Raw genomic sequence first — 16,617 nt, forward strand, 5'->3', positions numbered from 1 at the left:
TATTGCCTAAGTTTGAATGCAATAACTCGAAATGTCAAATACGTGTGGAATCAAAGTATGTTAAGCATCCTTATAAGTCAGTTGAAAGGAATTTAAATCCTTTAGACTTAATTCACACAGATATTTGCGACATGAAGTCAATACCATCTCGCGGTGGGAAAAGGTATTTCATAACTTTCATTGACGACAGTACTAAATATTGCTATATTTACTTACTTAATAGTAAAGATTAAGCAATTGATGCATTCAAGCAATACAAAAATGAAGTTGAAACGCAACTAAAAAAAAGATTAAAATGATAAGAAGTGATAGGGCGGTGAATATGAATCTCCTTTTGAAGAAATATATTTGGAAAATGGCATTATTCATCAAACGACTGCCCTTATTCACCGCAATCTAACAGAATTACGGAAAGAAAGAATAGAACGTTAAAGGAGATGATGAATGCCTTGTTAATAAGTTCTTGTTTACCTCAGAACTTGTGGGGGGAAGCTGTGACAACCCGGCCCGTCGTCACGAGAGTTACCGCCCCGTTTCCCCCATATTGTGTTGCCTTATGTTTCAATATCAGCGTTTGAGTTGATCGAGTAGAGTTGGATTGGTTTTAGTTGGGAATGAGGCACTTAGCCTCTTAGAAGGAAGCTTGTTTTGGAAAAGTCAACCGGAAGTTGACTATGTGGTTAGAGGGCTCGGATGTGAATTCCGGTGGTTCGGTTAGCTTCGGGGGATGATTAGTGACTTAGGAGTGCGATCGGAATTGAATTTGGAGGTCCGGTGTAGAATTAGGCTTGAATTGGCGAAGTTTGAATTTTGGCGATTTTCGGTTGATAGGTGAGATTTTGATCCGAGGGTCGGAATGGAATTCCGAGAGTTGCAGTAGTTTCGTTAGGTGATTTTGGATATGTCTGCAAATTCTCAGGTCATTTGGACGTTGTTTGGTCCGGTTTTGATTAAAAGCGCATTTCGGAAGTTTTGATGAAAACTAGGCTTGAATCCGATGTATTTTAATGGTTTTAGCATTTGTTTGACGTGTTTTGAGGATTGGAACAAGTTTGAATAAGGTTATAGGATGTGTTGGTGCTTTTGGTTGAGGTCCCGGGGGCCTCGGGGTGATTTCGGATGGTTAAACGGGAGATTGGAAGCATTTGTTGCAGGTCAGATTTTTCTGTCTTCTGGTATTTCCGCATCTGCAGAAAAGGAGCCGCAGAAGCGGTTCCGCAGATGCGGCGGAGAGGTCGCAGAAGCGGGCAGGTGTGGCCCAGGGATTTTTCCGCATAAGCGGACGTGTAGGCGCTTCAGCGAGTCCGCATAAGCGGTTAATATACCGCAGAAGCGGTTGGAGGTAAACCGCATAAGCGGGTGTTTGGATCGCATAAGCGGTCCCAGGTGTTTTAAGTGAGACCGCATAAGCGGTCAATTTGTCGCATAAGCGGTACCGCAGGTGCGGTTAAAGGGCCTCAGAAGCGGAATTCTGGACTGTGTTTAATGAACAGTGTTCGCGAATTTCAGAAGTTAAGAAAATATTTTAGACTTCGGGAAGAGGCGATTTTGGGCGATTTGGAGAGGATTCGAAGGGGATTCCATCAGGTATGAATTTATAGACTCGAATAATGTTGTTATGGTGTAAAAACAAGGATTTAAACACTGAAATTCAAGGAATTAAAGGGGTAAAAATGGAGGTTAGGGCTTGAAACCTAAGAAGGTTTGAATTGTTGATTTGAGGGGTCAAATGGACTCCGATTCTTGTGTATTTTATATGTACGGACTCGTGGCGAGACGAGGATCCCGGTGATGTGAATTTCGTAATTTTTTGAGAAGTGGGCCCGGGGCTCGGGTTTTGCCAACTTCGTGATTTTGGTTGTTTTTCGAGTCTTTTCGATTGGGTTACGATTTGTTAGCCTATTGTGACGTATCCTTTGTGGTTTTGGTCAGATCCTACGCGCGAGGAGGTCGATTCGAGAGGGAAAGGCTTGGCGAGCTAGGTTATCGGCCGGCTAGAGGTGAGTAATGACTTTAAATGATGCTCTGAGGGTTTGAAACCCCAGATTTGCACAACTTGGTGCTATGTTGAGTTGAGACACGCGTTCCATGACGAGCGCGAGGTCATTTACTATTGGGGACTGTGACTTAGTCCAGTCCGGATGATATTTTACCGCGTATTAGCAATGACTTGTTGTTTTCACCATGATTTGGGCTTATTGTCATATTTGGGGCTTATTGCCGACTGTTTGAACTCTTTATGAACTATCATCACTATTTTCCTCACTGTTAGAAATATTATTTGAACTCAGTCCATGTGATTTACACTGTTTCTTGAACTCAACCATATTTACTCAACTTGGAGTTTTAAACTGATATTTGAACTATTGTTTGAGCTGAGTATTATTGCTTTACTGTTGCCCGAGGGGCTGTTGACTATTTCTGGACTGATTAAGGCCGAGGTCCTTGTGTGAGGGCATGATGAGTGAGGTGAGGAGTCTTTCGGGCCTCGTATTGATAATGTTCAGGCTTTCAGGCCTTGTTGATAGCGCTTGGGCTGTAGGAGCCCCTCCGGAGTCTGCACACCCACAGTGAGCGCGGGTACCCATCTAGAGTGATTTAATATTGAACAGTGGTAACAATGACACTGTTAAATGTGATTGGTCAGGTAACAATGACTGACCAGTCAGGTAACTATGATTGACCAGTGGTAACAATGACACTGGAGCACGCGTTGGTCAGGTAACAATGGCTGACCGGTCAGGTAACAATGGCTGACTTACTGATTGAGTATAATTGATGTTTAACTGTTTTCAAAAAAGGTTTTTCTTATTATTTTTCACTGGTTTCTACTATTATTCTGGAGTTGCTGCTTGAGATAGCATTATTGTGCCCTTGTGGGATTTTATGTTCTCAGACGTTATTTATTTTTATTGCTCACTGGGTCGGAGTACTCACATTACTTCCTGCACCATGTGTGCAGAGACAGGCACCGCTGAGTTCGTACCTGAGCGCTGATTTCCTTCCAGACCAGGCGGATCGGGAGAGACGAGGTAGCTGTCGACGTCCACAGCCTCGTTTCTTCCTTATCTTCTGCATATTTTATTCATCTTCAGACTATGTTTTCCAGACTTGTAGTATATTTTTCATCAACTCTGTAGTAGCTCGTGACACCCCGATCATCGGGCTGAGTTTGGGATGGTTGTCTCCCGTTATGTTACGTTTATTTCCGCTCGTGTGATTAATCAGTATTTATGGATTAAACCTATTTATGCTAAGAAAATGTTAAAAGCAAATGTTGATTGTTTCTGTTGGCTGGCCTTGTCTTCACGAGAGGTGTCATCACGACCGGGTGGGAATTGGGTCGTGACAGAAGCTATTCTTACAGCTAACCGAATACAGAATCGAGTTCCCCATAGCAAAACGCAATCCATTCCATATGAAAAATGGAAAGGAAGGAAATCCAACTTAAAATATTTTAAAGTGTGGGGATGTTTGGCTAAAGTGCAAGTTCCTAAACCCAAAAGGGTAAAAATTGGACCAAAAACCGTTGATTGCGTTTTCGTAGGATATGCAACAAATAGTAAGGCATATCGTTTTCTGGTTCATAAATCAGAAAATCTCGACATTCATATTAATAAGGTAATTGAATCAGACAATGTTGAATTCTTTGAGAATATTTATCCTTATAAAATGGAATGTGAGTCGTCTAATGAAAAATCTAAGCGACCTCGGGAAGAAGCAAAGAAAGTACGTTTGATGAGGATAATCCAAGACATAGTAAACGTCAAAGGACAACTACTTCCTTTGGACCAGATTTTCTGGCATTCTTATTGGAAAATGAGCCTCAAACGTTCAAAGAAGCAATGTCTTCCTCGGAAGCACAATATTGGAAAGAGGCAGTTAATAGTGAGATAGAATCCATATTAAGTAATCATACTTGGCAATTGGTTGATCTTCCTCCGGGAAATAAGCCTTTGGGTTCTAAATGGATTTTCAAAAGGAAAATGAAATCTGATGGTACTATTGACAAATATAAGGCAAGATTAGTTGTTAAAGGGTTTAGACAACGAGAAGGTCTTGATTACTTTGACATATACTCGCCGGTAATAAGGATTACATCTATCTGGGTGTTAATAGCGTTAGCCGCCATGTATGGCCTTCAAACCCATCAGATGGATGTAAAGACAACCTTCTTAAATGGAGATTTAGAGGAAGAAATCTATATGGAACAACCTGAAGGGTTTGTAGTTCCCAGAAAAGAAAAGAAGGTGTGTCGACCTGTTAAGTCACTTTACGGACTAAAACAAGTACCAAAACAATGGCATGCGAAATTTGACCAAACAATGTAGTCAAATGGTTTTAAGATCAATGAGTGTGACAAATGTGTTTACATTAAGAATTCTCCAAATGAAATAGTCATTGTTGTTTATATGTGGATGATATGTTGATAATGAGTAACGACATTACTAACATAAATGCTACTAAGCGCATACTTACTAGTAAGTTTGATATGAAAGACTTAGGAGTTGCCGATTTAATTTTGGGAATTAAGATCCTAAAGACTCCTCAAGGTCTAGCTTTATCTCAATCTCATTATATTAAAATGGTTCTTGAAAAGTTCAAATATTTGGACTTTAAAGAAGCAAAAACGCCAATTGATTTAAACCATACTCTTGTAAAGAACAAAGGTCAAAGCAAATCTCAATTGGAATATGCTCGAGTGTTGGGAAGTTTGATGTATATTATGAATTGTGCACGACCTAACATAGCTTGTGCGATAAGTAAGCCTAGTCGATACACAAGTAATCCCAACCAAGCTCATTGGATAGCAATGAAACGAGTTTTGGGGTATTTGAAATATACCCAAGATTATGCATTGCATTACAATAATTCTCCCGCAGTTGTTGAGGGATATAGTGATGCAAATTGGATCACCGGATCAACCGAATTAAAATCCTTAAGTGGATACGTTTTTACCATTGGTGGAGGAGCAGTGTCTTGGAAGTCGTCCAAACAGACATGTATTGCCCGCTCTATAATGGAGTCTGAATTTATAGCTTTAGACAGGGCCGGTGAAGAAGCTGAATGGCTCCGGAATTTCTTAGAAGACATTCCATTTTGGCCCAAACCTATGGCACCTATGTGCATACATTGCGATAGTCAAGCAGCAATAGGAAGGGCTGGGAGCGTTATGTATAACGGGAAATCTCGTCACATTCGACGAAGGCTTCATACCGTTAGACAACTACTCTCTAGTGGAATTATCATAATTGACTATGTAAAGTCAAAAGATAATGTATCGGATCCGTTTACAAAAGGCCTACCTAGAGAGGCGGTTGAGATGTCATCAAATGGAATGGGACTATGGCCGAGGACAAGTCACTATGGCGGTAACTCTACCTAGAAGACTGGAGATCCCAAGATCTAGGTTCAAGGAGATCAAACAAAGTCATTAGTGACGGTTCAACATTGTCAAATAAAATTTTGGTCCATTCTCATGATGAAGACAATGTTCAGTACCAAGGATAAAGCGTTAGGACTTTTTAATAGTTTCTAAGTTTGATACAGGGTATATCAAATAGTGTATCTACGGGATAACACGTTTAGGAATCACCTATATGAGTGTGAAGTGTAAGCCGCTTCAAGGAGAATGTTGTAAGGCCAGTCCTCTATGCACTTATGAAACCAGACGGTGTTCATGGTTGAAACGAACACAACAATGAGAACCAAAGACGGTTAAGGGTTGATTGTGTGACATATGGCTGTCTAGGTATACACCAAAGTTCGACGGTTCAAAGATATCAAATCTACCGATTGATCGAGTATATCCGACATATGTTCACTACGGAAAGTTCAAAGGGAAACCTACTTATCCAGATGCAATTAATCCTTGCTTGCGAATCACACACAGTTTTTCGTACATATTTGTTTCAGATAGCCATTCCCCATTCATGTGGGTGATTGTTGGGTTTTTGTTATTAATAACAAAAGAGGTGTGAATAAAAAATGGTGGAAAAAAAATGGAGGGAAGTGAAATTTTGAATTAGTTCACTTTACTAATGCACTTTGTCCCTCATTGGAAGAAGGAAAGAAAATATTTGTGTATATATATAGAAGCTCATCTTCTAGCTCTTAAAGAGTTAAGAAGAAGTGGTGCCTCGCGCCGTCGTCGTCGTCGCTCGCTCGGCTCGGCTTCGGCTTCGGCTTCGGATTCGGCTTCTTCGGATTCGGATTCGGATTCGGATTCGGTCAATTGATATGATTGATTGGTAATTTTTTGGACCAAATTTATTTCCTTTTCCATCATTTCATATTTTCTTTTCTAATATTTTTTCGCAGAAAAAAAATATCGCGGGATCATTTTCCAACAGTCGAGTTCGCGACCAAAATTTCTGTTCAGCAGAAATTTAAATAATACCTGTTGAAGAGACACCTTATTAACGAACAAGCACCTATGCACCTGTTAAGACTTAACTTCTTTGGCTATAAATAGAGAGGCTTAGCCTCATTTTCTACCACCACCTGTTAAGACTCAACTTCTTTGGCTATAAATAGAGAGGCTTAGCCTCATTTTCCACCACCGAAAAAATTTAAAATCTTTCCCCTCAATCTTCTGCATTCTGCATTAGTTTTCAAAAGCAAAAACGTAAGCATTTTTATGTGATTTGCTTCCCATTTGAGTTTGACGAAATTCTGTGATTTGAAAGTGCCGCTATCACAGAATAGTTATTCCGTTCTATCCTGGAAGGAATTAATCCGCAACCTTGGGCATTGTAAGGGGATTAAATTCCTTAAGGACACACAAGAAATTTGTGGGCTCGGAATATTTTTTTGCTTTGGTTTTTAAAACTAACATTTGTTCATTTACTAATTTTGAATACAGTGTTTCAACAATTTTTACTATAAGTCACGAGCAAACCTTTCATTCTTATACATATGTTATTTTTTTTCTTTTTACATTGATGGAATTATACATGCACACAAATTTTTGAAGTATGTAATCATACTTTTAACACAAATTACAGTCAATAGTCAAAAGAAAATTAAAATAAAAATTTTAAAGCTCTCAAAATGAACAAACCAAGGGTTAAAGCGTGCACAAGATGATCCTAGTGTAAATGAAGAATAACACAAGGTGTGAAGTGTGCACGAGACATTCTTCACCGATTGGGTCATTAACTTTTTTTTGGGTTTCCCGCCCGGTGTCCGGTACCCGCATTGAAGCCCGACTATATCCGGATTCGCGTCGTGTAGGGCCCCATTCGGGGGGAAGCGCTCCCTACCAAGGATTTTTCCATACTCAGGGCTCGAACTCGATACCTCTGGTTAAGGGAGGAGCAGTCCCATCCACTGCACCACATCCTTTGGTGGTGGGGCATTAACCAGTGGCGGAGGCAGAATTACTGTCAAGGGGGTTCAAAAAAAGGAAAAAGTTAATAAGGTTGTTGGTAGTGGGAATAGAACTCATGACCTTACAAAGATTTTAAACCCCCTTAACCACTAAGTTATGCTTTTGTGCTCTGTGAAGGGGATTCAAAATATAATATGTAGAGGTAAAATACAGATTTTGCCATACATATATAGTGTAATTTTTCGGCGAAGGGGGTTCGGGTGAACACCCTTCCGGCCCCCTAAATCTGCCCCTGGCATTAACTTCAAGAGACGCAAGTGCAAATGTTATATCCGAATCAAAAAATAAAGTATTAAATCTGAAATCATAATGTCAAAAGCAGAAGTCGCCCCGAGACAGTAGAGTAGTTAACCGTAAAAATAGCACGGGCTAGCTAGTTTTCGAACTGGTCAATCAAAAATAGTCAGCGTTTGTAAAGTCATTGAAAAATAGATACTATTTTGGTGCAACAGGGACCGGTCCAGCATAATATACTGGAGATCGGTGCACCTGTATATGAACTTCCAGCATATTATGCTGGAACTCCAACATGTGCAAAGTTCCAGCATAATATACTGGAGATTGGAGCACCTGTATATGAACTTCAAGCATATTATACTGGACCGGTATATTATACTGGAATACCAGCATATTATACTGGACCGGTATATTATACTGGAACTCCAGTATATTATGCTGGAGTTCCAGCATAAGTCCATTATAATATGCTGGAGTTTCAATATACTTATGCTGGAACTCTAGTATAATATGCTGGAGTTCCAGTATACTTATGTTGGAACTCCAGTATAATATGCTGGAGTATTTTTCGGATTTTTAACAATATTTTTGTTCAGATTTATCTTTACATAAAAAGTGGCTAAATTTCGATTACTTTTAAAACTGTGACTATTTTTGAATGACCACTTATAAATCTGGCTATTTTTTTAATTTGTCCCTAGCTAAGCTGGTAAATGAGCCCAATTTTCAATAACTGGATAAGAAGATAATTGCACTTTAACTCCAGAAACACCCTTTTACACAAACGGATATTCTAAATAAACCGGTTCCTCTCACCTGGGTCATCTCTACAACCCGATTACCCGATAAAGCTCTGTAATGCAGCACCTCGTAATCCAAATTCCACGTTTACGTCCTCTCCCGCCGTCCACACAATGCCTCTTTCCGGCAACAATGAGTTCGTCTCCGTCGGTTTTCACGGCGAAGCCTCTCAGTCTCCGGCAATTCAACTCGCCAGAGCTAATAACCAACAGCAAGAGTGTAAAACTTCGGTTCATTAGATGTATGGCGAATCCTCGGAGAGTTAAAATGGTGGCTAAACAGATACAAAGAGAGCTCTCCGACATGTTGCTTACGGATAAGGTGTTACAATACGCTGTTCTACCTGAAGCTGCTCTTGGTGCGGATCGATACCTCTCTTCGCTTACTACTATCAGTGATGTTGAAGTTTCAACGGATTTGCAGGTTCGTCAATTTTGAATAATTGTTAATTTTAGCTTAATTTTTGCTCGAATTTGCAAAATCTTCTAATTTAGGAAGAAGGTTAGTTAATTGTGTTAATTACAGTAATTTCATTTGCGTTTCATTAACCGTATGAGAATTTTTTGAGGAAGTGTAGCCATCTGATAAGTTTTATTACACGTAAATCTCTTATAAACATTCTTGGTAAGCTGGTAAATATAGTAACTAACTAGCTATTAAAGGTTTAGTTCCAAAGATAGTGTATATATACACTATGAAATAAGGAGAAAACGGCATATGAAAGTTTTTTGTTGAAAGGAATTTGTGATAAGCTTTTTTTTTTCTTCGTCTTGAATCCTGTTTAGTTAATACCAAACTTAGATATTGTACGTTTTTCGCTTAACTGAGTCGATCTATTGGTTGAAGAGAAAGTGAAAAGCTTCATGTTTGGCTGGTTGTAACAAGCCATAGTCTTTTATCATATTGTGAAATCTATACATAAGATTTTCTTGCTCTGAGCGTAATCCTTGCAGTAACTGTGCATGTTTAACCTGTTCTTATAATATTGTTGTAATTCTGTTCCTTCCCAATTACTTGACAACTGAAGTAGACAATGTACAGCTATCTGATAGTTTATCTCAATGTACTAGGCAAGGAAGAATAAGGTAGGTGAATGATTATGTTCAATATACTAGGGATAATGGGAATTATTATCTCCGTTATGATGAGATCTTATTTGGTAGTATTTGATAGGCTTTGCTATGCCACTACATTCTGCCTCGCTGCACCACTTTTTTTTCCATCTTTGACTGGGTGCATATATAGATCTGGTTGTTTTGAAAAGGTGATCTTAATGAGTTCATTTTAATCAAACACGTAGGACTAAAATAAAGTTGGTATAGAGTTACCATATATTCCATAGCCAATAAGCATATTTGCGCCTCATATGCACTGGAACACAGACGATCACCCTCCTTCCTTTGTAGAATGTTACTACTGATATTAAGTTGTGGTTGTCTCCCACTACTGATCCTGGTATCTGGATTGACATGGATGTACTGTTTACAGATAAAATGCTTTTTCAACATTATATCAAAAACTTTCAGTTGCTGAAGATGACTTCTTCAGAACTCCTGGTTCAGTTGAGTTTGTTCAATAATTTCGAAATTTAATTAGCCTGAAGAACGTTGCCTTTAAACAGACTACACAGCATGTTAGGGATGGTCTTATGGGTTGAAACTAGAGGTGAGTGTTAAGAAACAAGAAAACATCCAAATATTGAGTAAGATAATGTATGGCATTCCTTGGCAGGACAAGGCTGTGGTTACTTTCTCCCCTAGGGTAGAATTTACTCCATTTGATTTTGAGGGTACGATTCACTGAAGAAGTGATCAAACCCATATCACCATCCACTAGCAACTTACAAGAAGATCCAATCTCAAATTTTATCTTTCTCAGATAAAGTTGTCATTTGTGCCTCTAATGTATGTGACCATGTAAAGCGATGTCTGCTGTCGCAAGCAAAAATGAGAAACTGAGAAAGAAAACTTGAAAGAGAGAGATTTTCCATTATTAAGAAATTGCATCCAACTTAGTACTAGACAACAAAGAAAATGATTCCTATCACTCCTATAAATGACAAGCTACTCTCTTCTGATCACTAGGATGATGCATGCGATTTAGCATATTCTAATTTGGAGACTCATATTGATTTCTTTGTTGATACTAATATTGTCTCCTTTTTGTCTTTTTGTCTTTTTGTTTTCTTGAGCCGAGGGTCTTTCGGAAACAGCCTCTCTATCCTTTCGGGGTAGGGGCAAGGTCTGCGTACACACTACCCTCCCCAGACCCCATTAATGGGATTTTGCTGGGTTGTTGTTGTTGTTGTTGTTGTTGTTGTTAATTTGGAGACTCAAAAAAATATTTCTGTGCTACTGTAGGTTGTAAAGGTCTATGTCTCTGTGTTTGGAGACGAAAGAGGTAAGGAAGTGGCTTTATCTGGCTTGAAGTCAAAAGCAAAATATGTAAGGAGTGAGCTAGGGAGGCGAATGAAGTTGCGACTAACTCCCGAGATTCGTTTCATTGAAGATGAGTCCCTTGAACGAGGAAGCAGAGTGAGTAATTCTAATCTATTTTCTTATTAGAAAATTGATTGGTTTTGGGGGGATCTTTATTGTTATTTATATCTCCAACAGAGTATAATGCTCTTTGAATTTTCTTTTTTCTCTCTTATTTTACAAGTCTGTTTTTGTTTCCTAGCTACTAAGCCTTTTATATTTCTCCTTCCATAATTTCTCAATATTGAGGTTAACCTTTGTTTGTGAGTTCGAGTCTCCCCAAGAGCAAGGTGGGAAGTTCTTGGAGGGAAGGATGCCGAGGGTCTATTTGGAAACAGCCTCTCTACCCCAGGGTAGGGGTAAGGTCTGCGTACACACTACCCTCCCCAGACCCCACTAAATGGGATTATACTGGGTTGTTGTTGTTGTTGTTGTTGAGGTTAACCTTCCCTTACTTAAATGATGTCCAAGTTCATTGACAACTCACCAAAACGACTTGTATCTTGAACGTATCAGATACCTGTTAAACACTTCTCAGGAATTTGTCACTAATTTAGGAAGAGTGAAGTTATTAGCCTCAACGCCTGTTTTTATTGTCAGTGATCTCTCAAATAATCCATGGCTCAAACTGTTTGTTACATTTCCAAGTTGATCCAGTAATTCTCTTGCTTAGTCAACATGACTTTTTGGTTAAGTTCTTGCTTAATCAACATTACTTTGTATACAAGAGAAAATGGCTTTTGGCACTAATACCAATTACCATAGGCTCTTTCTGAAATGATGCGGTGAATAGGCTTTGTATCTTCTTTTGCTGGCATTGGTACTGAACTTGGAGTAGATATAACTGTATGATCGATGTGCATTTTCTGGCAGATCGCTACCTTACTGTCCCTTAATGCCCTTCAGTCATACTTACTGTTGAACCAATTCTCGCAGGTACTTGCTATATTGGACAGGATTAAGGATGAGACTGAGAACAAGAATGCACCATCCGGAGCTTCCGATATCAATGACCAAAGCGATGATGATGGGGATTGGGAGGTTGACGACCCTGATGATGAAGGCATTATTTATGTGAAATAGCTCTCACTACTGCTCTCTAAAATACGCTGACTTTGGACTAGTCAAAAGATGTGTTGCATAGTGGTAAGTCTCACATGTTTGTAAAGTTAGCACATTTCTGAGTGAGCACAACATTGGGTTCCCTGAAATTTGTGTTGGTTAGGCTACATTGATTTTGCCTTTGCATTACCAGAGAATAGAAATGTTGTGCTTTTCAGCTCACATTAGCACCTGAACTGCTCTTTCCATCGCTAACGTTTACATAGATATGATTGCTATTATGTTTACAGGGTGGAGGTGTTTCCTCAGTGATGCAAAGAACATTTGTGCAGGTCCCAAATTGTGGAAACCTTATTGAACCGTGTTCAGAACTGTCTTGCTAGTTTCTTTTCTTGTTTCATGTATAATTCATGTCTGATAACACGAATCAGTTTAAGTAGTATTACTTGGCCTTTCCATGCACGAGCTCTGCCTTTGCCTCTCCATTTCAACTTAAGCAAGTTTACTAGTTGGTTTAGTCTGTTTTTTATTCTGGGGAAGAAATTGAAACAAAAAGGTAATCTATACCAATAGTAATTAGACTAGAAATTGTTGTGTAATAGTTTGTTTGGATATTTTAACTATCGAGAGCCTGGTTAAATGATTTTTTACTTTTACACGAGTGATGTGGATCCACAAATTAAAGTTCATAGGCAAACTTACACCTGCATATATTTGTGTTGAATATGTTTCCAAGTTGTATTGCTATCGTGTAGTGATAGTATATAAGGCATTACTTGGCCTTTCCACGACAGATTACATCGTGGCTGAAAACCATTATAGTATATTAAAGAAAACACAAGATAGAAGAGATCCATTTCGCATAATGATGTGTTCAATCAATATTTTACCACGGTAAATGGACCACCTTAGAAAGCTCATCAAGAAAGCAAGTCCACATATCTTCATCATTGATGGAATAACCACAAACTAAATTAACTTTTTCCCTGGATGACTTGATGTAACAAGATTATTGTGCTAGCAGATCTATGGCCAACTTTTCCCCTGTTTGTCCAATGCAGTCCTCAAAATTGGACCACTATGATACCAAATGAACCACAAAAATATCTAATAACTCTCAAACACAAAATTGAACAGTTACAAGTCGAAAATGGTGGTCCTAAGCAACAGGCCAGAATGAAAATTGATATTATATGATTGTCATATATTATTTTTATCAAACAGCAAATGCAGCATACTGCTCTCTATCAGTGATGTGCCTTAGCTTCAGCCTTCTGGTGAGACTTGGCCTTAGCCTGAAACAAATAAGATAAAGTTGGCAACAAAAGTTAGTCTATGCATAATGAAATGCAAATTAGCAAGTGTTAGAAACAAATGTAAACATCCATTGATTGAAAGAAAAGCAAATATTTACAGCTGATACAAGGAGATTCACAAAATAATTAACAAGGAAAAAAAGAAAAAATACGACCACTGTAGAAATTTGTCGAACATCTTCAAAAAGGCATTACAAATTACGCAGATAAGTGATGGGAAAGGAAAATTCCAAACACATCCCGACTCTCATTTCTCAATGTGGATGGAGGCAGGATTTCAGTGTGCTCATGAACCGTGAAAAGGTCCATCACGATGAGCAAACTGCACATTGCATCTACATTAGACAAGTCATGAATATCATTTCACAGAGAAAATGATAAACAGGATATAAGAGCTATATGCTTGGAGAGGAAGAAACTAGCTGGAATCATAACAAGACATTATGGTTCAAACAAGTGCTCACTATGGTCCTTTTGTAACAGAGTCGAACACACTCATAGAGCCCCAAGAACAGCATCCTAGACCAACAAACCGATCAGTGGGCTTTTAATGATCGTGCACCTTTCCATCCACTCTTAAACTGGACATTAGCGGAAGCACATTGTCGACATGTTCATACCTAGAGGCATAACATTCACAATATGATATACTTATCTTCCACGTTAAAGCATACGCTTATGAATTTCTGCCTGTATTTTCAGTATGTATCACCATTCTAAAGGTAATGAGAATAAAAATTTATGTATCTCCTTTCTGCTTCAGAATCCAAATTAATCTCATGGAAGTAGATCAGGTAGTCTCGAAAAAATAAAGCTGTGCCTCATAGTGCTACTTAGACATGCGGTAATTTTTGTCCATCTAACCACCTCATTGAATAATATCTGTGCCCTTCACATTGAGCTTGTTATCAAATAGATCTACCATATTAGGGCATTCTTTTATCTGGCTTAATTTTGCAATTCAGCTCCCATTTAAGATACACTTAGCACACAAAAATCTGCTAGCATCTCTAAACAATTAGATAGGGTAAATTTGACTGCTAAAGCAGAAAATTTCACAGTTTAAAGACATTGAAGAAACATATCGAATGAAGCAAACCACAGCAACAAAAAGCAAATTTTCTTTCTGATCTAAAAAATCAATATTGGGAGAGAGAAACAAATACCCTGAGATACTTGAGCTTCATGCTACCATAGACAAGTCCGAATGTGAATGCCGAGGTACGAGCCACCTGCCACCAAAACAAATAAATCAAATAATAAATCAGTCACCTAAGCATCAACCTAAATCAGTTCCGGTCTATTCGGATCTATTTCACTATAATACTCAACAATATGATTATTAAGTCAATTAAAAGCATTTCAAAATTGATGATTGATGGGTACATTAGATCGAAGCTTAGAAGGGAGAAGGAAATGGATTACCAGAGCAAGGGTGCTGGTACCAGAGTAAGGTCCGGGAAGAGGCGCCATTGTTGACTTGCAAAGTAGAGCTTCTTCAAGATCTCTTTTTAAGCCCTAGATTTTTCACAAACCCTGAAAGGCCTGAACTTACCAACGACGGTGGGCTTATATGTTGTGAGCTGTGATCTGCTATGCGCCCGCCTAGTTAAAACCTGTGTGGTTTTATTTTTTCCTTTTTTTTTTTTTTTTTTGTGGTTAAATCTTCTGATTCGGTGTATATTTCCCCTTTTAACCTTACACGAAAGGCCTCGTTTATATTTATGTGGTAACAAAAATTAATTGAATTTAGTCAAAATAGTTCTTTATAAAATTGAAATTAAGAATAGAATATTATTTAGCAACTTAATTGTTAATATTTTTTTTTATATAAGTATGTCTTGATAAATGTGCTTGCACGACCTGTGTAGACATCGAAATTTTAAAGGATCAAGCTAAATCCTAAATTCAAGATACTACAAGACTCTTGAAATCCTAGGAGTCTATCACGGTTTCTTGGAGGTTACTTTACCTAAATCCTAACGCACATATATATAAAGGGATACATATTCTCTTGAAGAGGCGGTCTAAAAAATCCCATAAATTCTCGGGATATTCACAAAGGGGTCAAGGCATAAAATAATATCGTGATCAATAGATGTTCTTCTTGATAATCAAATACTTCAAGAAGAATATCCATAGAGGTCTGTATATCCTACGTTCGAGAATACGCTGATCCAGCCCTCGAATCACGAAGAACAATTCAGAGGAAGAATCAAGGGATAAACAGAGTTGTAACCCGCAATATTTATCAACAAAATCACTTTATTCTTTTGTGGTTGCAGTTTATTTTTCGTATTTATTGCAAACAAATTGGCATGCCCGGTGGGACCAGTTCTGCCCTTCATCTCTTTCTCCTGTAAATCGAAAACTCCAAGTTTCAAAATCATTTGTTGCGATGGTCGAATACTTCAAGTCTCGTCTTCAAGTTTCGGCTAGCTTACACCCCAAGAAGTAGGGGGCATTTGTAGACATAGAAATTTTAAAGAATCAAGCTAAATTCTAAATTCAAGATACTACAAGACTCTTGAAATCCTAAGAGTCTATCAGTGTTTCTTGGAGGTTACTCTACCCTAAACCCTAACGCACACCTATATAAAAGGATACATATTCCCTTGAAGAGGCGGTCTCAAAAATCCCATAAATTCTCGGAATTTTCACAAAGGGATCTGATGATAGGCTATAATTGCATATTTTAGTCGCTTATTACACTCGAATTTACTGCACTTTAATTGAGTTTGCGCTTTAATCGCTAGTGTTTTGCACTAATTGTGTGTTTTATGCCTTGTAGGTGTGATTTCGAGCTATATAGATGTTATGGAATGAATTTAAGTGATTTGAAGCTTTGAAGTCTGAGTAAAAGCTCAAGGAATTAAGCCGGGATCGTGTTCGGGGGTCAAATTTGATAATTAAGTACGAACGAAGACTTGAGGAGGCATATTGCGCACTGTCTAGTAAAATAGACATAACATTTTGCTCAGAACTCCATTTGGGCTCCACAATATATGGTTGGAAAGTTAACTCAAAGAGCTACAACTTTCATGTTTTACGTTTTTCCAAATTCTATACGGAACAGGGTGAAAAACCTCGGTTTTGCCGCGACCGCGGCAGAACCGCGGTAGAAGATGGTCGCGGACAACTGAAGAATCAGAGGGCATGTTTGGCCGCGGTTCCACCGCGACCGCGGCAAAACCGCGGCAGGAAGCGAAAATTTCAGGGACTAAAGTGCAAAACATGGGATTTTAAGTCCTAAACCCTATATTAAACAAAGGATGCCGGCCAAGAACAAGAGGGGGACATATTTTGGACATAAATTAGACCTAAGGAGGCA

General features: G+C 38.6%; 2 protein-coding genes across 4 annotated transcripts; one reads left to right on the forward strand and one right to left on the reverse strand.

The window, feature by feature from the left end:
• Nucleotides 1-8,393: 8,393 nt before the first annotated feature.
• On the forward strand, nt 8,394-12,502 carry LOC109213277 (probable ribosome-binding factor A, chloroplastic). Of its 3 annotated transcripts, none has more exons than XR_002065985.1 (4): nt 8,394-8,854; nt 10,792-10,965; nt 11,845-12,054; nt 12,237-12,502. XR_002065985.1 is itself a non-coding variant. In XM_019377058.1 (3 exons), the coding sequence occupies exons 1-3, from the start codon at nt 8,489-8,491 to the stop codon at nt 11,989-11,991; spliced, it is 687 nt and encodes a 228-aa protein (XP_019232603.1). In that variant the 5' UTR covers nt 8,394-8,488; the 3' UTR covers nt 11,992-12,206. The 3 variants fall into 3 exon arrangements, 1 of the variants encoding a protein (XP_019232603.1); XR_002065984.1 differs by having other exon boundaries at nt 12,261-12,502; XM_019377058.1 differs by lacking the exon at nt 12,237-12,502 and having other exon boundaries at nt 11,845-12,206.
• Nucleotides 12,503-12,839: 337 nt separating this feature from the next.
• On the reverse strand, nt 12,840-14,850 carry LOC109213278. Its single transcript, XM_019377060.1, has 3 exons — nt 14,712-14,850; nt 14,453-14,518; nt 12,840-13,265 (listed from the first exon to the last, which is right to left on the reverse strand). The coding sequence occupies exons 1-3, from the start codon at nt 14,757-14,759 to the stop codon at nt 13,218-13,220; spliced, it is 162 nt and encodes a 53-aa protein (XP_019232605.1). The 5' UTR covers nt 14,760-14,850; the 3' UTR covers nt 12,840-13,217.
• Between the last annotated feature and the right edge of the window lie 1,767 nt (nt 14,851-16,617).

Source organism: Nicotiana attenuata, unplaced genomic scaffold (assembly GCF_001879085.1).
Source record: "Nicotiana attenuata strain UT unplaced genomic scaffold, NIATTr2, whole genome shotgun sequence".
Taxonomy (NCBI): Eukaryota; Viridiplantae; Streptophyta; class Magnoliopsida; order Solanales; family Solanaceae; genus Nicotiana; species Nicotiana attenuata.